General features: G+C 37.7%; 1 protein-coding gene and 1 pseudogene across 2 annotated transcripts in view; one reads left to right on the forward strand and one right to left on the reverse strand.

The window, feature by feature from the left end:
* The window catches only part of CR1 (complement C3b/C4b receptor 1 (Knops blood group)), a 159,818-nt gene that overhangs the window by 51,384 nt on the left and 86,612 nt on the right, over window positions 1-21,822 (forward strand). The window contains 4 exon segments of the mRNA XM_082413050.1: window positions 6,936-7,335; window positions 7,460-7,697; window positions 8,313-8,412; window positions 19,730-19,964. Of these exon segments, the coding sequence (XP_082269176.1) occupies window positions 6,936-7,335; window positions 7,460-7,697; window positions 8,313-8,412; window positions 19,730-19,964 (973 nt within the window).
* LOC309647510 (uncharacterized protein C9orf40 pseudogene) lies at window positions 2,058-7,404 on the reverse strand (annotated as a pseudogene). The gene has a single exon. The product of its transcript is annotated as an uncharacterized protein C9orf40 pseudogene (transcript).

Here is a 21,822-nt window from a genome sequence, read left to right on the forward strand (position 1 = left end):
CCACAAATACATCAGAAATACATCTACATGTGGAACAACTCCTACAGAACACCTACTGAACGCTGGCAGAAGAACTCAGACCTCCCAAAAAGGGTCTCTGTGCTCCGACCGAGTGTCAGGGCTGTGCCTCTGAAGTGGGAGAGTCAAGTTCAGGACATTGGTCCACCAGAGACCTCCCAGATCCACATAATATCAAACGGTGAAAAACTCCCAGAGATCTCCATCTCAACACCAAGACGCAACTCCACTAAACGACCAGCAAGCTAAAGTGCTGGACACCCTATGCCAAACAACTAGCAAGACAGGAATACAACCCCACCCATTGGCAGAGAGGCTGCCTAAATTCATACTAAGTTCACAGACACCCCAAAACGCACACCAGATGTGGACCTGCCCACCAGAAAGACAAGATCCAAACTCATCCACCAGAACACAGGCACTAGTCCCCTCCACCAGGAAGCCTAAACAACCCACTGAACCAACATTAGCCACTGGGGACAGACACCCAAAACAACAAGAACTATGAACCTGCAGCCTGCAAAAAGGAGACCCCAAACACAGTAAGTTAAGCAAAATAAGAAGACAGAGAAACACACAGCAGATGAAGGAGCAAGGTAAACACCCACCAGACCTAACAAATGAAGAGGAAATAGGCAGTCTACCTGAAAAACAATTCAGAATAATGATAGTAAAGATGATCCAAAATCTTGGAAATAGAATGGAGAAAATACAAGAAACGTTTAACAAGGACGTAGAAGAACTAAGGAGCAAACAAACAATAATGAACAACACAATAAATGAAATTTAAAATTCCCTAGAAAGAATCAGTAGCAGAATAACTGAGGCAGAAGAATGGATAAGTGACCTGGAAGATAAACGAGTGGAAATAACTACTGTACAGCAGAATAAAGAAAAAATAATGAAAAGAATTGAGGACAGTCTCAGAGACCTCTGGGATAATATTAAACACACCAACATTTGAATTATAGGGGTCCCAGAAGAACAAGAGAAAAAGAAAGGGACTGAGAAAATATTTGAAGAGATTATAGTTGAAAACTTCCTTAATATGGGAAAGGAAATTGTTAATCAAGTCCTGGAAGCACAGAGAGTCCCATACAGGATAAATCAAGGAGAAACATGCCAAGACACATATTAATCAAACTATCAAATATTAAATACAAAGAAAAAATATTAAAAGCAGCAAGGGCAAAACAACAAATAACATACAAGAGAATCCCCATAAGGTTAACAGCTGATCTTTCAGCAGAAACTCTGCAAGCCAGAAGGGAGTGGCAGGACATATTTAAAGTGATGAAAGGGAAAAACCTACAACCAAGATTACTCTACCTAGCAAGGATCTCATTCAAATTAAATGAGAAGAGAAATTAAAATATTTACAGACAAGCAAAAGCTAACAGAATTCAGCACCACCAAACCAGCTTTACAACAAATGCTAAAAGAACTTCTCTAGGCAAGAAACACAAGAGAAGGAAAAGACCTACAACAACAAACCCAAAACAATTAAGAAAATGGTAATAGGAACATAAATATCAATAATTACCTTAAATGTAAATGGATTAAATGCTCCAACCAAAAGACATAGACTGGCTGAACGGATACAAAAACAAGACCCGTATATATGCTGTCTACAAGAGACCTACTTCAGACCTAGGGACACTTACAGACTGAAAGTGAGGGGATGGAAAAAGATATTCCATGCAAACGGAAATCAAAAGAAAGCTGGAGTAGCAATTCTTATTTCAGACAAAATAGACTTTAAAACAAAGACTATTACAAGAGGCAAAGAAGGACACTATATAATGATCAAGGGATCAATCCAAGAAGATGATATAACAATTGTAAATATTTAGGCACCCAACATAGGAGCACCTCAATACATAAGGCAAATGCTAACAGCCATAAAAGGGGAAATCGACAGTAACACAATCATAGTAGGGGACTTTAACACCTCACTTTCACCAATGGACAGATCATCCAAAATGAAAATAAATAAGGAAACACAAGCTTTAAAGGATACATTAAACAAGATGGACTTAATTGATATTTATAGGACATTCCATCCAAAAACAACAGAATACACTTTCTTCTCAAGTGCTCATGGAACATTCTCCAGGATAGATCAAATCATGGGTCGCAGATCAAACCTTGGTAAATTTAAGAAAATTGAAATCGTATCAAATATATTTCCCGACAACAACGCTATGATACTAGATATCAACTACAGGAAAATATCTGTAAAAAACACTAACACATGGAGGCTAAACAATACACTACTTAATAACCAAGAGATCACTGAAGAAATCAAAGAAGAAATAAAAAAATACCTAGAAACAAATGAAAATGAAAACACGACGACCCAAAACCTATGGGATTCAGCAAAAGCAGTTCTAAGAGGGAAGTTTATAGCAATACAATCCTACCTTAAGAAACAAGAAACTTCTCAAATAAACAACTTAACCTTACACCTAAAGCAATTAGAGAAAGAAGAACAAGAAAACCCCAAAATTAGCAGAAGGAAAGAAATCATAAAGATCAGATCAGAAGTACATGAAAAAGAAATGAAGGAAACAATAGCAAAGATCAATAAAACTAAAAGCTGGTTCTTTGAGAAGATAAACAAAATTGATAAACCATTAGCCAGACTCATCAAGAAAAAAGGGAGAAGACTCACATCAATAGAATTAGAAATGAAAAAGGAGAAGTAACAACTGACACTGCAGAAATACAAAGGATCATGAGAGATTAATACAAACAACTCTATGCCAATAAAATGGTCAACCTGGAAGAAATGGACAAATTCTTAGAAAAACACAACCTTCCGAGACTGAACCAGGAAGAAATAGAAAATACAAACAGACCAATCACAAGCAGTGCAATTGAAACTGTGATTAAAAATCTCCCAACAAACAAAAGCCTAGGCCCAGATGGCTTCAGAGGCGAATTCTTTCAAACACTTAGAGAAGAGCTAACACCTATCCTTCTCAAACTCTTCCAAAATATAGCAGAGGGAGGAACAATCCCAAACTCATTCTATGAAGCCACCATCACCCTGATACCAAAATCAGACAAAGATGTCACAAAGAAAGAAAACTACAGGCCAATATCACTGATGAACATAGATGCAAAAATCCTGAACAAAATACTAGCAAACAGAATCCAACAGCACATTAAAAGGATCATACACCATGATCAACTCGGGATTATCCCAGGAATGCAAGTATATTTCAATATACGCAATCAATCAATGTGATACACCATATTAACAAAATGAAAAATATAAGCCATATGGTCATCTCAATAGATGCAGAAAAAGCTTTCGAGAAAATTCAACACTGATTGATGATAAAAACCCTCCAGAAAGTAGGCACAGAGGGAACTTACCTCAACATAATGAGGGCCATATAGGAAAAACCCACAGCCAACATTGTTCTCAATGGTGAAAAACTGTAACCATTTCCACTAAGATCAGGAAAAAGACAAGGTTGTCCACTCTCACCACTATTATTCAACATAGTTTTGGAAGTTTTAGCCACAGCAATCAGAGAAGAAAAAGAAATAAAATAATCCAAATTGGAAAAGAAGTAAAGATGTCACTGTTTGCAGATGACATGATACTATACATAGAGAATCCTAAACATGCTACCAGAAAACTACTAGAGCTAATCAATGAATTTGGTAAAGTAGCAGGGTACAAAATTAATGCACAGAAATCTCTTGCATTCCTATACACTAATGATGAAAAATCTGAAAGTGAAATTAAGAAAACACTTCCATTTACCATTTCAACAAAAAGAATAAAATACCTAGGAATAAAGCTACCTAAGGAGACAAAAGACCTGTATGCAGAAAACTATAAGACACTGATGAAAGAAATTAAAGATGATAGAAATAGATGGAGAGATATACCATGTTCTTGGACTGGAAGAATCAACATTGTGAAAATGACTATATTGCTCAAAGCAATCTACAGATTCAATGCAATCCCTATCAAACTACTACAGGCATTTTTCACAGAACTAGAACAAGAAATTTCACAATTTGTATGGAAACACAAAAGACCCCGAATAGCCAAAGCAATCTTGAGAAAGAAAAGCGGAGCTGGAGGAATCAGGCTCCCTGACTTCAACTATACTACAAAGCTACAGTAATCAAGACAGTATGGTACTGGCACAAAAACAGAAATATAGATCAATGGAACAGGATAGAAAGCCCAAAGATAAGGCCACGCACGTATGGTCACCTTATCTTTGATAAAGGAGGCAAGAATATTCAATGGAGAAAAGGCAGCCTCTTCAATAAGTGGTGCTGGGAAAACTGGACAGCTATATGTAAAAGAAAGAAAATAGAACACTCCCTAACACCATGCACAAAAATAAACTCAAAATGTATTAAAGACCTAAATGTAAGGCCAGACACTATAAAACTCTTAGAGGAAAACCTAGGCAGAACACTCTATGACATAAATCACAGCAAGATCCTTTTTGATCCACCTCCTAGAGAAATGGAAAGAAAAAGAAAAATAAACAAATGGGACCTAATGAAACTTAAAAGCTTTTGCACAGCAAAGGAAACCTTAAACAAGACGAAAAGACAACCCTCAGAATGGGAGAAAATATTTGCAAATGAAGCAACTGACAAAGGATTAATCTCCAAGATTTACAAGCAGTTCATGCAGCTCAATATCAAAAAAACAAACAACCCAATCCAAAAATGGGCAGAAGACTTAATAGACATTTTTCCAAAGAAGATATACAGATTACCAGCAAAAACATGAAAGAATGCTCAACGTCATTAATCATTAGAGAAATGCAAATCAAAACTACAATGAGGTATCACCTCACACCGGTCAGAATGGCCATCATCAAGAAATCTACAAACAATAAATGCTGGAGAGGGTGTGGAGAAAAGGGAACCCTCTTGCACTGTTGGTGGGAATGTAAATTGATACAGCCACTATGGAGAACAGTATGGAGGTTCCTGAAAAAACTAAAAACAGAACTACCTTACCACCCAGCAATCCCACTGCTGGGCATATACCCTGAGAACACCATAATTCAAAAAGAGTCATGTACCACAATGCTCATTGCAGCTCTATTTACAATAGCCAGAACATGGAAGCAACCAAAGTGTCCATCATCGGATGAATGGATAAAGAAGATGTGGCACATGTATACAATGGAATATTACTCAGCCATAAAAAGAAACGAAATGGAGTTATTTGTAGTGAAGTGGATGGAGCTAGAGTCTATCATACAGAGTGAAGTAAGTCAGAAAGAGAAAAACATATACTGTATGCTAACACATATATATGGAATCAAAAAAAAAAATGGTCATGAAGAACCTAGGGGCAAGACAGGAATAAAGACGCAGAACTACTAGAGAATGGACTTGAGGACACAGGGAAGGGGGAAGGCTAAGCTGGGACAAAGTGAGAGAGTGGCATGGATATATATACACTACCAAATGTAAAATAGATAGCTAGTAGGAAGCAGCCGCATAGCACAGGGAGATTAGCTCGGTGCTTTGTGACCACCTAGAGGGGTGGGATAGGGAGGGTGGGAGTCAGGCAGACATAAGAGGGAAGAGATACTGGGATATATGTATATGTATAGCTGATTTACTTTCTTATAAAGCAGAAACTAACACACCATTGTAAAGCAATTATACTCCAATAAAGATGTTAAAAAATTTAAAAAATTAAAAAATTAAGTTAAATTACATTAAATTTAAAAAAATAAAATAAAATTGATCATGGATAAGGACCTACTGTATAGCACAGGGAGCTCTACTTAATACTCTGTAATGACCTATATGGGCAAAGAATCTAGAAAAGAGTGGATATGTATAACTGTTTCACTTTGCTGTACAGCAGAAACTAAAACAACACTATAAATCAACTATACCAATAACAATTTAAAAAATAAAAAAAATAATAATAAACTAAGGGAAGGAAAAAAAAAAAAAACAATACTAGGGGGAATTCCCTGATGCTGCAGTGGTTAAGAATCCCCCTGCCAATGCAGGGGACACGGGTTTGAGCCCTGGTCTGGGAAGATCCCACATGCCGCAGAGCAACTGAGCCCGTGCACCACAACTACTGAGCCTGCGCTCTAGAGCCTGTGAGCCACAACTACTGAGCCGCGTGTCACAACTACTGAAGCCCTTGAGCCTAGAGCCCGTGCTCTGCAACAAGAGGAGCCACCACAATGAGAAGCCGTGTACCGCAAAGAAGAGTAGCCACCGCTCATCGCAAGTAGAGAAAACCTGCGTGCAGCCAAAATAAATAAATAAAACAAAACAAAACAAAAACAATACCAGGTTTCAGAAAGAATCCCCCACATTTTAAGTTTGCATAGATGTTTAAGTCAGCTATTTGTTCAACGAAGAAGAGTCGATGAAATGTATTAGAAAGCATTTTATTAATAAGTTATTATAAAACAATATTCATTTCATGTAGCACAAATTAACTTTTTGGTGCAACAAGAGGAATATCTGAATGTTTCCCATCTATTTCTAAAACTGTCAGAATTCCTTTGTATAAGATTGATATCTTCAAATTTAGAACCTAAACATAAATTTTTCTTAAGAATGCATACATAAAATACTTCTCCTGTAACTGCACTATATCCTTGACAAATCCCTATTGGGAGGTACAGTAGTGGCTGCAGGCATTTATCTTTAAAACAATTTTTCCTCATTTTTCAGGTTTGGGAATGATATCACATCAATTATGGAAAATAACTTTTTTCCTTAAGAAGACATAAATTCACTTAGAGATGTCTCCTCAAATTCAGAAAAACCCATTTCTTCAGCTCCTTCTGTCAGGACTCCATATTAATCTCAACCACTGCATTCTTGCCCGGAAGTGTTGTTTTTGTCGGGTTGTCTTCACTTACATCTTCAATGTCTGCCAGATCAATAGGTGGTAAAGGATTCCTCCAGCACTGGAAGCTGTTTTACTGCCAAAATTCTTCATTGAGCTGGCGCAGCGCGGCCCCCCAGTCTCCCCGCAGGGACTCTGAACGACCCGCCCCGTCGTCGCCACCGCCCCTCCCCTGGCCCGCGGGGCCGCACGGGCGGCTGCGGCAGCGGCGGATCGCCACTCTCCAGGCCGCGACCCTCAAGCTCCGCGCCGTCCGGGGCGACAGTGTCCCCGCTGTCGCGGTGCTTGCTGGGCGAAACCGAAGCCTCAGTCATACCACCCGTGTCGATTTTACGCTTTCGGGGCAGCTCCGGGATGCTGAGGGGCTGCCCGGAATGCGAGACCCCCGGCGGCGGGATCCAAAGCCGTGGCCGCGCTGGCTCCTCAGGAAAGTCGCGGAGCAGGAACCGCTTCCAGGTCACGTGGAACGTCAGGGGCTCTGCAGCACGCTGCTTGCCCATGGGCCCCGAAGGCTTGGGCGGAGCCCGCCCGGCGCGGGTGGCCGAGCTCCCGTAGCTGTGGGAGCGGGGGGCCTCTCCACTAACTTTGATGTCCCTGTGGTCTTGCTCTCCAGGTCAGTGCCAATCCCCGGTGCGCCTTACATTCGCCATGCCTACAGAACCGATTGACAAAGATGAGTTTCCTGTTGGGACATCTGTGAAGTATAAATGCCGCCTTGGTTACTACGGAAGAGTGTTCTCTATCACCTGCCTGCAAAACTCTGTCTGGTCAAGCCCTGAAAACAACTGTAGGCGTAAGTAACTCTAGACTGAGGACTCCTCTGTGTCAATAATCCTTAAGATCTGATCAGTCGTTCAAATTTTGAAACAAAGACACGTGTCTTGGTAACTTTGCCTAAGGTATAAAAAGATGTGAGAGTTATTCTTGTAGGTCATATCTTCCTACTGCTTTGAGTTCCTAGCACCTTCATTACAAGTTCATTTCATGAGAAATGACCATCACAAGGCATGATTGAGGGAAAATCTCCATTCACTAGGGGTGTCCCATTTTTACAACTGAAACTAAGTAATGAATGACTCAGGAAAGGAAAGAAAAGTGTAGGTGGGGAGAGAATCCCAAACTTCAAGACTTTTGATGTACACTGGTTGAATTACAGAGTAAGCATTTTAGTAATAAAGCAAAGTTTACATCTTTCTAAGAGGCAAAAAATATGGGGATGAGATCTGGAAGGGAGGTCTTTTTGAAAGTGGTGCTTAGTAGGTGGCTGATCCTGAGGCAGTCTTGTGAGTTTCCTGAAGGTGGCAAATCTATGGAACTACAAGAGCTATGGCCAGTTTGGAACCTTATGTATTAACAGACGTTCAGAGTATTCTACACCCAGTCCCCACATTCTGCTTCTTTCCCATAGGTAAATCATGTGGATCTCTTCCAGAGCTCATAAATGGCAAAATGGACATCAACAAAGACACCCAGTTTGGATCAACTGTTAATTATTTTTGTAATGAAGGGTGAGTTGGCAGTAGCTTTGTTTGGGATGACAGTTCTAGAATTGTAACACTAGTCTCTAAACAGTAGTCTCAGAAAGGAAAGTCAAACTACCTGTCCATTTAAAACATAGCAATAAGATTTCTAAGTAGAAGTTGTGCCTTGAATCCAGGCATTTAACTACCCTTGCAATGACTAAACAAATATTTGAAAAAATAGGAAAAAACCTGTATCCATGCTAGAAATTGGAGGGGTGAGGGTAGTGTTTTCACACCAAATTAATGCACCTAAAGCCAAGTGAAGCATTTACTAGATGAGAAGGACCAGCATTCTAAAGAAGTAAGTGGAACAAACACACATATATTCTTAACTCAAAGCAATAAGAGCTAGAAATGTTGGACTCAGGAAAAAGTAGGAAAGAGTTGTTTATTTGGGATGATGGAGTAGATGTGGTGGATGGGCAAATCTTAATTGTTATAGCACCTCTCCAGAAGTGTACACAATACAGGAATCTTGCTGTGAGCATACTCTTGGCTTATCCTTAGGGGAGACAACCAATTTAGGAAAGAAATAGGTACACCTTATATCTTAACTTTTGTTCTGTTTTTATTACTTATTATTACTTACAATACATGCAAAATAACATAAGTGAAACATAAAAATAGTAATAAGAATAAAATTAATTTCAGTGCATATGCCACCCACCTTAAAAACCATCACTAGTACCTTTGATGCTGACTATGTGCTTTTCCCAATTTCCATTCCTTCACCTCCAAAACTTCTCCAGAAGTAACCACCATCCTGAATTTTGTCGATCCCTTGCATTTCTTTTCCATTTTCTCCCATACATAGTCCTAATCATTATATTTTTAGTTATACATATTTTGAACTTTATATAAATGACATGATTTTATATGAACATCTTTGCAAATTGCTTTTGATTTAATAGTTTGTTTCTGACATTCATTCATGTTGTTGTTGTTAATTCATTTTCATTTAGGATAGTGTTCTCTTGTCTGGATACAGAAGAATTTATTTCTTTTTTTTGTTGTCGTTAGATATTTGGATTATTTCTAGTTTGTTTTGCTTTGTTTTGTTTTCGCTATTATAAGCATCCCTGTTATAAAGATACTCATACATGTCTCCTAGTACACATGGGCAAAAGTTTCTCTAGGACAGTGGTTTTCAAACTTATTTTACCATGTCAACAACTAAGAAATATATTTCTACAGCACATACACACACACATAAACAGACACACATGTATACCACATCACATACACATTTATATAAATTAAAATTGTCACACAAATATTTACCATTATACTGGAAATTCTAGCCAGGAAATTAGTCAAGAAAAAGAAATAAAAGGCATCCAGATTGGAAAGGAGAATTAAAACAGTCTCTGTTTGGAATTAAAACAGTCTCTGTTTGGAGGCCAGATCAAGAGCGTGGAGTAGAAAAATCCTAGCCTTCTCCCACAGACATACGAAAACTACAGCTACATATAGAATAACTATCTCTGAAAGTGACCTGAAGACTAGAAGAACAGATTTTCTACAACTAAGGATATAAAGAAAAGGCCACGTTGAGATGAAGAGGAGGGGAAGAGATGTGGTCTAGTCAGAACACCTCCCCCCCCAATGCAGTGACCCACAAGCCAGAAGAAAATCACAACCATGGGGGTCCCCCCTGAGGAGTGAGGGGTCCAAGACCAACAATGGGCTCCCCAGCCTGGGGCACCTGCACCGGGAAGACAAACCACCATAGTGTCTGGCTTTGAAAACCAGCAGGCTTATCTTTCAGGGGAGCCAGAGGGCAGTGGGAGACTGCTCTTGAAGGGCTCACTTGCTCTGAGTCCCAGCACAGACAGAGCAGCAACTTAAAAAATGCCTTGGCTTTATGAGGAGGAGATTTATTGATTAATTCTGGGGCAGGTACCAGGGGATGGAAGTGCTGGTAGGTGCCATTTTTTTCTCTCCTTACACCTAGCTGGCCCAGTGCTGGTAGGTGCCTTTCTGTCACTCTTCATCAACATAGGTAACACTGTGTGCCCCACCCCAATGTTCCCCTAAGTACCTGCCCAACCCAACCCACCTGCCTCAACCAGTCCCTCTAAAGAAGCTCCCACCCCATCCTACCTGGTACATGGTTCTGCCCAGGACCAGTGATCCTCCAAAGTGGCTCACATTCTGGGGGACCTAGCCCTTCCCACCAGCGAGTCCACAGAAGTTGCAACCAGGCCTCACAGACAGCTGGGCTGGGGATCAGCCCTGCCTACCAGAGTGTCTTGTAGAAGTCATGGCCTAAACACAACAGGAGGATGCAGGCAGTCCATGCAGGGGATAGCCTTGAGCACCTGGCTTGGGTGACCAGGGGGGATTATGCCACTGGGCTCTACATAAAACTATCTACATAAGGCCACTCTTTTAAAGTTGGGAGATGTAGCTGATGTACCTAATGTATAAAAACAAACACTGAGAGTTAGGCAAAATAGGAGACAAAGGAATACCTTCCCAGTGAAAGAACAAGATAAAACCCCAGAAAAAGAAATATACAAGATGGAGATAAGCAATTTATAAGATAAAACGTTCAAAGTAATAGTCATAAAGATGCTCATCAAACTCAGGAGAAGAATGGATGAACACAGTAAGAATGTCAACAAAGAGATAGAGAATACAAAGAAGAACCAATCAGAACTGAAGAATACAGTAACTGAAATGAAAAATACATTAGAGGGAATCAATTACAGAATAGAGGATGCAGAAGAACAGATCAGTGATCTGGAAGACAGAGTAGTGGAAATCATCCAATTGGAACAGCAAAAAGAAAAAAAAAGGAATTAAAAAATGAAGATAGCCTTAGGAACCTCTGAGACTACATCAAGCATACTAACATTTTCATTAGAGGGGGCCCAGAAGGAGAAAAGAGAAAGAAAGGGACAGAAAGCCTATTTGAAAAGATAATGGCTGGAAACTTCCCTAACCTGGCAAAGGAAACAGACATTAAAATCCAGGAAGCACAGAGAGTCCCAAACAAGATGAAGCCAAAGAGACCCACACGAAGACACATTACAATTAAAATGTCAAAAGTTAAAGAGAGAATCTTAAAAGGAACAAGAAAGAAAAAAGTTGTGTGCAAGGAAACCTCCATAAGACTATCAACTGATTTTTAGGCAGAAACTTTACAGGCCAGAAGGGACTGGCACAATATTTTCAAAGTGCTGAAAGGAAAAAACTTATAAGAATACCCAGCAAGGTTATCATTCAGAATTGAAAGAGAGCTGGAGCCTCCCAGACAAACAAAAGCTAAAAGTTCATCACCACTAAACCAGCTTTACAGGAAATGTTAAAGGAACTTCTTCGACTGGAAAAGAAAAGGCCATAACTAGAAACAAAAAAAACTATGAAAGGAAAAATATCTCACTAGTAAAGGCAAACACAGAGTTAACGTAGTGGATCTACCACTTATAAAGCTAGTATGAAGTTTAAAAGACAAAGGTAGTAAAATCCATCTAAATCTAAAATAATTAGTTAAGCAATACACAGAATGAAAGGATGTAAAATATGATGTCAAAAACATAAAATGGGGGAAGGAGTAAAAATGCAGTGCTTTTAGAATGTGCTCCAACTTAAGCAACCATCAAATTAAAATAGGCTGCTATATACATAGGTTGCTATATGTAAATCTCATGGTAACTACAAACCAAAAACCTATAGCACAAAATATAAAGAGAAAAGAATACAGACATAAAGCTAGAGAGAGTCATCCAATCACACAGGAAGAGAACAAGAGAAGAAGAAAGGAACAGAGCAGAACTACAAAAACAACCATAAAACAATTAACAATATGGCAAAAAGTACTTACCTATCAGTAATTACTTTAAATGTAAATGAATGAAATACTCTAATCAAAAGATACAATGTTCTTGGATTGGAAGAATCAATATTGTGAAAATGACTATAATACCCAAAGCAATCTACAGATTCAATGCAATCCCTATCAAATTACAAATGGCATTTTTCACAGAACTAGAACAAAAAATTTAACAATTTGTATGGAAACACAAAAGACCCCAAATAGCCAAAGCAATCTTGAGAAAGAAAAACAGAGCTGGAGGAATCAGGCTTCCTGATTTCAGACTATAATACAAAGCTATAGTAATCAAGACAATATGGTACTGGCACAAAAACAGAAATTAGATCAATGGTACAGGATAGAAAGCCCAGAGATAAAGCCATACAGCTATGTTCACCTAATCTATGACAAAGGAGGCAAGAATATACAATGGAGAAAAGACAGTCTCTTCATTAAGTGGTGCTGGGAAAAGAATGAAATTAGAACAGTCCCTAACACCACATGCAAAAATAAACTCAAAATGGGTTAAAGACCTAAATGTAAGGCCAGAAACTATAAAACTCTTAGAGGAAAACAGGCAGAACACTCTTTGACATAAATCACAGCAATATCTTTTTTGACCCACATCCTAGAGAAATGAAAATGAAAATAAAAACAAAAATAAACAAATGGGACCTAATGAAACTTAAAAGCTTTTGCACAGCAAAGTAAACCATAAACAAGATGAAAAGACAACCCTCAGAATAGGAGAAAATATTTTCATATGAAGCAACTGACAAAGGATTAATCTCCAAAATATACAAGCAGCTGATGCAGCTCAACACCAAAAAAAACAAACAACCCAATCCAAAAATGGGCAGAAGACCTAAACAGACATTTCTCCAAAGAAGACACACAGATGGCCAAGACACACATGAAAAGCTGCTCGACATCACTAATTATTAGAGAAATGCAAATCAAAACTACAATGAGGTATCACCTCACACCAGTCAGAATGGTCATCATCAAAAAATCTATAAACAATAAATGCTGGAGAGGGTGTGGAGAAAAGGGAACCCTCTTGCACTGTTGGTGGGAATGTAAATTGATACAGCCACTATGGAGAACAGTATGGAGGTTCCTTAAAAAAACTAAAAATAGAACTACCATATGATCCAGCAATTGCACTAAGGGGTATATACCCTGAGAAAACCATAATTCAAAAAGACACATGCACCCCAATATTCATTGCAACACTATCTACAATACCAGGACATGGAAACACCATAAATGTCCATCGACAGATGAATGGATAAAGAAGATGTGGTACATATATACAATGGAATATTACTCAGCCATAAAAAGGAATGAAATTGGGTCATTTATAGAGATGTGCATAGACCTAGAGTCTCTCATACGAAGTGAAGTAAGTCAGAAAGAGAAAAACAAATATTGTATATTAACTCATACATGTGGACTCTAGAAAAATGGTACAGGTACATATTTACAGAGCAGGAATAGAGACGTAGACATAGAGAACAGACGTGTTGACATGGGGGGAAGGGGAGGTGGGATGAATTGGGAGGTTGGGACTGACATATATACACTACCATGTGTAAAATAGATAGCTAGTTGGAAACTGCGGTATGGCACAGGGAGCTCAGCTCGGTGCTCTGTGGTGACCTAGATGGGTGGGATGGAGGGCGGTGGGAGGGAGGTCTGAGAGGGAGTGGATATGTGTATACATATAGATGATTCACTTTGTTGTACAGCAGAAACCAATGTAACATTGTAAAGCAACTATACCCCAATTAAAAAAAAAGATACAGGATGGCTGAATGGATTAAGACAACAAGACCCATATATATGCTGTCTACAAAGAGACTCACTTCAAATCTAAAGACACACACAGACTGAAAGTGAAAGCATAGAAAAAGATATTCCACACAAATGTAAACAAAAAGAAAACTGGAACAGCAAGACTTATATTAGGCAAAATACACTTTAAAACAAAGACTGTAACAAAAGACAAAGAAGGACATAACATAATGATAAAGGGATAAATCCAAGAAGAGGACATAACATAAATATATCTATGTACAATAGTCAAGATATGGAAGCAACCTAAGTGTCATTGACAGGTAAATGGATAAAGAAGATGGAGTATATATACAAAACAATATCACTCAGCCATAAAAAAGAATGAAATCTTGTCATTTGTGACAACATGAATGGACCTAGAGGGCATTATGTTAAGTGAAATAAGTTAGACAAAGAAAGACAAATATGATTTCACTTATATGTGGAATCTAAAAAACAAAACAAATGAACAAACAAAACAAAGCAAAGCAGAAATGGACTCACAAATACAGAGAACAAACTGGTGGTCATCAAAGGGAAGGGGAATAGGGGGTTGGGTGAAACAGGTGAAGGAGATCAAGAGGTATAAACTTCCAGTTATAAAGTAAATAAATCACAGTATGTAATGTACAGCATAGAGAATATAGGCAGTAATATTGTAATAACTTTGCATTATGACAGATGGTTACTAGGCTTATTGTGGTGATCAATTCAATATATACATATATATACATATATATGTATATATATAATATGTCAAATCACCATATTGTACATCTGAAATTAATACAATATTGTATGCCAACTATAGTTCAATCAAAACAAGAAAAAGAAAACAACCTCTCTGTTTGCAAATTACATATCTGGTATAGAAAATACTAAGGAATGTACACACAGACACACACACACACACACACACACACACAAACATATTATAGCTAATAAATAGTTCATCAAGATTTCAGGATACAAGTTATCAGATGATTTATTTTTAACATGGGTGTTTCATTGATGTAAAGGAAGATTATTTTTAGAGAAGGATTTAAGAACATAATTATATCTAAAATCACAGAGTATAAAAAGAAATCTTGAAATTAAGAAAATTTTAAAGTGCTAGACTTATAGTCAGTGTCTCATTCTTGACCTCAAAAAATGGAGAAAACAAATTCATATGTATTTTTAATGGATGTTACCCTGGTCGGGTAAAAAATAATTTCCAACTGAACAAAAGTAGACAAATTAATCCATGTAGCAAAATAGAGGGAAGAAAATGTTATGCTTTCTTCATATAAGTTGGGGTCACAATTGGGGTATTTTTGTTTTTTCCTTTGAGAAATTTATTTTATAAAAATGAGATCATGTTCATTGTAATCAGGATGTAAAAGAAATTTATTGATTTTCTACATGAAGATTTTCTACCTAGTATATCTATTACTTTGCTTGAATAACCTATAGAATTTAAAAGTACATTCTCTCACCGTAGAGAACAAAGTTGAAAACCAATCTATTAAAAGGGCTTCGGTTTATATTATTCAAATCTTCAACATCTTTACTTCAAAGCATATTATTAAGTTAAAGTAATTTTAAGTATATTATAATGGTATATTATAAAATACAGAGCTCAAAAGAGTAGAATAGGAAGTCCAGAAATAGACCCAAATTTGTAAAAGAGGGTATTATATGAAGGTATCACACAGCATTTCAAAGCAGTAAGCAAACTAGTATTTTTTATTTATGTTAAATAATTAGCACATTTTATGCACCACAATAAATTTCATATTGATCAAAGAATTACATGTTATATGTGACACCTAAATAAAATAAAATAAAAAATAATAAATATGTATCAGATTTAGGAACATTCCAAGTCAACGGGTTCATTTCAAGCAAAGGCAGAATCCACAGAGAGGTTAATAGAATTGACACATATACAAATACTAAAAACAAATAAAGTACAAATGAAAAACCACAAAAATATATAAATAGGCCTTACAAACAAAATATGAACACCTAAATAGAGAAATGATCAAAAGATACAAAGTGGCAATTAACAAAAGAAAAAGGTACAAATTGTAAATACATGTGGAAGAGTCTGGCCTTGCTATTAATAAAATTAATACAAATGAAAATAACAATAATATGCTACTTTGACCACTTATTCAATCCAAAAGTATTTATTCAGAGCCCACAAATACTAAGAATAGGTACTATTCTGGAAGCTGGAGATATAGCAAGAAACAAAACACACAAAAATCCCTCTGTATAGCTGATAGTTTTGAAGTTCAGGGTAATGGGCATTGACATAATCTCCTAGTAGCAGTATAAATTGATACAAATTTATACCATTTAACACAATTTAGGCAATGCACTTTTGCCAAGAAGTCAAGCTTAACAGTCTTCCTTTTTGAAGTCTTTTAGACTCTAAAGGCTTGGAAAGGTTGGAATGGAAAACATCTTAATGTTCAACAACAGGGGATTATTTGAGTAAATTAGGGTCCATTCATGTGATGGAATATTATTCTGCCAATAAAAATATTGGGGATTGATTATAATATATTTGCTGGAGTTTGAGGGATTCCAATAAACAATACATGTATCTTCACCACCAAATTTCTGGACCAGCTGAGGAATCAGACAGATGAAGATCAAATTATATCTTTATTGCTGAAAGAGATTAGTAGAGAATATAACTTTAGGTCAGGGCTAAATGACCTAATTTTTAAAATCCCATTATTAAATGTAATTACCTGTTCTCAGACACAGCTGGACAACTGTAAGCTTCCTGCATCCATCCCATCCCCACGCCCACTCACCACAGGGGTAGGAGAGGCCCCTTAGCACATAGCAAAGAATAAACTAGAATTCATCCTCTCTGCAGGCATGAAGAGTGGGAATGCAGAAGTTTGAGATGAATTGCCCTATTCCTTCTCCCAAACTCACCAGTCTGAGAACTCATGATGGGTAGGTAGGGGTAAACAGAGAACCCAGGACTGTCGATCTCAATAAGCCCCCAAAAGGAAATCTGAAAAGCAAATGTAGGTGTCCTACCCAACAATATTGTATATAATGAAAACAGTTTTAGGATAGATGTTATATTTAAAGAAGGTGAGACCCCAAAGGGCCTGTTCTGTGCAAGGCAAGGAGAGGAAGTTGCTTGTTTTTCCAGAGAAGAAGGAGAAAGACAAGTGAGGGATGGAATAAAATGCCTAATGGCATTCACTTCCCAGTGTAACACTCCCTAAAACTTCCCCCAAATGCAACAACAAATGCTTTGAGCAAGTGGATTTGGGGGAGAAACCCACAAAAATCCTGGGCATTGCTGCTAGATAAAATGTTGTGCAGAACCCAAAGCCAGCAGGGAGGGACACAGGAAAGTGAAAGCAGAGAGAAGTATGGGGAAATTAGCCCTAAGACACACAGTAATCATGTGTGTGGAAGAGGACTCTCACACAGCTGTGAAATATAGGTCCTGGCCAGTTTAACCACACCTACTTGACAGCTGACATCCATGTTACATGTATATCTCTTCATGTAAGAAACTGAAAGAATTTTCTGTAAGTTCTTGACCCAGAGTATGCTGCACAGACCAGCAAGGTCAGCATCTCCTGGGAGCTTGTTAGAAATGCAGAATTTTCATACCCACTGAATCAGAATCATATTTTCACAAGATGCCCTGGTGATTTCTATGCAAATAAAACTTTGGAGAAGCACTTCTCTAAACCATTAACTATGTTGTAAGATACTGTTTAGGTAATTTTTTTCCATTACTGGAATTTTCTGTATCTTTCACTTTTTTTCTACAATGACTGAGTATTAACTTTTATAATCGGCTTTTAAACAGCTGTTACTGAACTTCCAGTTCCAGATTCACTTTTCCCTGCTTCTCTCTCTACATATAACTAAATACCCTAGAAATTGTTCAACATACAACCATCAAAGGACCACAAAAGGTAGAAAGAAAGTGGACTGGCTAGGGACCCCAGAACTTAAAGAATGACCCTGCAGTGAGTTCCCTGGGTTTTCTTTTTATCTCTCAGGATGGGTGCTATAGAAGACTGTAAGCCAGAACAGTCAACAAGCAGAGAGAGAGAGAAGCCTACTCTCCTGTTAAAGGACTGGGGAAGGGAAAGCTCAGCAAGGATGTAGTAGGGAGACCCACACTTAGTGATAGTGGTGGCCCAATCTGCCTAAATTAGCAGCATAGGGAGAAATTGGGGATGAGGGAAGTCTATCCTTCCCATGTCACACACCCATGGGAAGCAGCAGGTCCCAGTCCACCAGCAGCTGTATCAATAGCGGAACCTGGGTGCGCTGACATATCTCATGCCCCAGCATATGAGCCTTATTCTGCCTGCAATGGCAGCATCAGCAGAGCCTGGTTGGTGAGACCGAGACTTCAAGATAGCAGCAGGAGGGCTCCTCCACTCACACCAGACATGGGATTGGTAACTTATTTGTCTGGCTTCTTGGAGGCACCTCTGTGCATTTGTCCTCAAGTGGTCTTATGGATGTCTTTCAGAAAATGGTTCTTTTATATGATTTGTCATGGAATTTGTTCTAATAAATCATTCTTCTATCATGTGGCAACATGCAAAAAAATAAAACAAAACAAAACGTTTCAGAAGAATTGCCGACTCAAGTTAGAACTTGCTTCACCATTTTTATCCCAATCCTCATGATTAAAACATCAAAAAGAGCACTTTAAGAAATAATCTTTATGAAGTCAAAAACCAGAGGAGTCTCCATGATTCTCCACTCCTATGGCAAACAGGAAGGAAGAGGTGCACACATAGTGGAAAGATTGAAGCTTTACTTTACTCCATTTGTTGTCTATTTGTGTGTATGTGTGTTTGCAGTGCAATTTAGAATATTTTCATTTTTGATGGTGTACTGGAAGGCATTAAAAACCTGAAAACAATACTGAAGGCATTAATAAATACAACATAACCACTGCTTCAATGTAACAGTGCTTCAGGTTTCTTCAAGAACATCCACAGCTCTTTTCATTTGATCTCCATTTGACCCATTTTGATGTTTGAATAAAGTTTGTGCTGCCATAGTTTCTTATATATTCATAAGGCAGTGTTCTCAGCTATACCAAATAACACTTGACGGTTATTTGACACTATTCGTCTTAACCTGTAGTAGTATCAAGTTCGGCCTTACTCTCCACCAATTTTCATGAATGGTTCAGCCCAACATTCCATGACTATAGAAAATTTCAGCTGAAGTAAAAATAAATGTCATCAGTTTTTCCAAATTGTATAGCAAACTTTGAACAGCTTTTGGCGTACTAATTGAGAATTTCTGCCTTTAACATTTATAATATGAAATAAGTGTTCAACTGTGTTTGTCTTGCTTGGATTTCCTTTGGTTATAGTTTGATGAATCTTATTTATCTTAGATGTATATAAAAAATGTGCCTTAACCTAATAAAGAAGAGAGATCTCATCTAATTTAGAAGGCATGAAGAAGATAATTTTAAAGTCCAAATAAAGACACAAAAGTTGGGAAAGCAATAGTACTTTGACAAATGGAAATTGTCCTTCTGAATTCTCCCAGATTGTAATCTCTTGTAAGCAGCAATTTAAGCAGGATTAAGTGTTTATTTAGAATATAACATTCATTATTCTTTGCCTCTAGATACCGACTCATCGGTCAATCCTCTGCTGCATGCATCATCTTTGGCAACTCTGTCATCTGGGATAATGACCCACCTATTTGTGAGAGTGAGTTGGAATATTCTTTTCTATCACCTTTACCAATAAGTTCTCACTTTCCCCCTGGAGTTATAAAAATCTTGATTGATGTTTTTCATTCTGTCATTCAGATGGCTGAAGACAGCTATAATGGTCTCAAAAATACATGTGGGGTCCTGGCAACTGTTTTCTTAAGTTCTTCTTTATCCTGGGTTGTGCCTTTTCTGAACCTGGGGACTTAAATGCATAAAAGTCTTCAAACTTTATTTTTACCTCAGTTAATTTGGAATTATGTTGGTTCTGCCATCCCCAGTATAATAACCATCCTGCTTAGAAAATTAGTAAAGATTTTTAAAGTTATACTCTTTGAGGTTTGATGAAGCTGTGGAGGAATTCACACTTTCATGTGCCAATGGTTCAACACACTCTCTTGAAAGTCATTATGTAATATAAGCCTCAAAATTGGGCTTATATTTTGACCCGCTTCTTAGAATTTATACTTAGGAAATAAACAGATTGTAAACTTTTTATTGCAGCATACTTTATAATGGCAAACATGTTAAACTAACCTAAATGCACTGCATGGTTCCTAATATGGTTTGCAAATAACCTATTGGAAGCAAAAAGACATGTTAAAAGTGACTACTGAGAATTCCCTAAGAAGCATAAAATAGCCATGCAGAATTAGAAGAAATACATCCATACATTGGAAATTCATTCAGCCATAAAAAGATATTATGGAAAAACACTTAATATTTATAAAGATGATTATTATATATATTTCTGTGAAGAAAATCAGATGACAAAATAGTATGTTTTTATACACAATTTATACAAGACTATACAAGATCTCATTATATTAAAAATAATACACCTTGACATATTTCCATATTTTTGTCTCTATCTATAATTCTGTAACCTTTTCTATATCCAACCCTGGCAAATGGTTTTAAGCCTCCTTGGTAAAGGGTAGGGAGGAAACTTACAGTATACATTTTGGCTGTGCAGCAGTTGCTTCCTCTTCCTCAAGAAGAGCCAGTCTCCCGTTTTATTGAAGCTGCTCTGGGTCTCTAAACTGGTTCTCAAGTCTTAGAATTGGTTGATAAATAACCACAACTCTCTTCTGTAGTGATTCAAGTCAGACTTCTGTTCACTAGACCTAGATCTTCTCTGCTAATACAAATCAACTAAAACTTTAGACCACTATCCATCTGCTTCAGTTTTAGCGATTCCATGATCAATGAGCCAATGACAAAGATCTTTGCAGGAAAATCATTCTGATTTCTGCTTCAGTTGTCTCTGACAGTTAAGTGCTACCACTTGGCCTCTGTGACCCTGAGGTCCTTTCATCCCCATTGGATTCAGGTAACCCCATTTAATAGCTACCATTCCCACTGTCATTCCTGGCCTATGGAGAATAACCATCACAGAGTTCTTCAAGGATGCTGAAACTTCTGCATAAATGTATTTCTCAAAGCCTTGGGTAAAAGGTCTCACTTTCAACCTATGTGCACCATGGAGATAATTAGGGAGTAGATGAACAGGTCTTACATAATAAATCCACTCTAGCATTCCTAAGTCCCTAGGCCACAGGATGTTTTCCTCTGCAGTACACTAATAATGTTCTGCTTTTGAACTTCATTCTGTTAGGCCACACTCAAACTAACACATTGAATTCAGAATCTCAATTCTTTTGCTGTATTTTATACTTTCTCACAGGTCATAAGTTTTATTTCTGCAGATCTCCCTGGTCCTGTCAGGGCTTGAATCTGGTTAGAGGACTAGAAACAATGCAAGGTGGTAGGGATAGGTCCTGAGGAAAATCAGCAGTCCCTGCAATTTGGGTTGCCAGACTTAGTAAATAAAAATGCAAGATGCCCAATTAAATTTGAATTCAGAGAAGCAACAAATATTTCTGTAGAATAAATGTGTGCCATGCAATATTTGGGATATACTTAGAAATTTTCTTTTTTTTCTGAAATTCAAATTTAACTGAGCATTCTGTATTTTCCACAGCAGTCCTATCAGGACAGCTAC

Source organism: Balaenoptera physalus, assembly GCF_965194825.1.
Source record: "Balaenoptera physalus genome assembly, chromosome: 1".
In the NCBI taxonomy this organism is placed as follows: domain Eukaryota; kingdom Metazoa; phylum Chordata; class Mammalia; order Artiodactyla; family Balaenopteridae; genus Balaenoptera; species Balaenoptera physalus.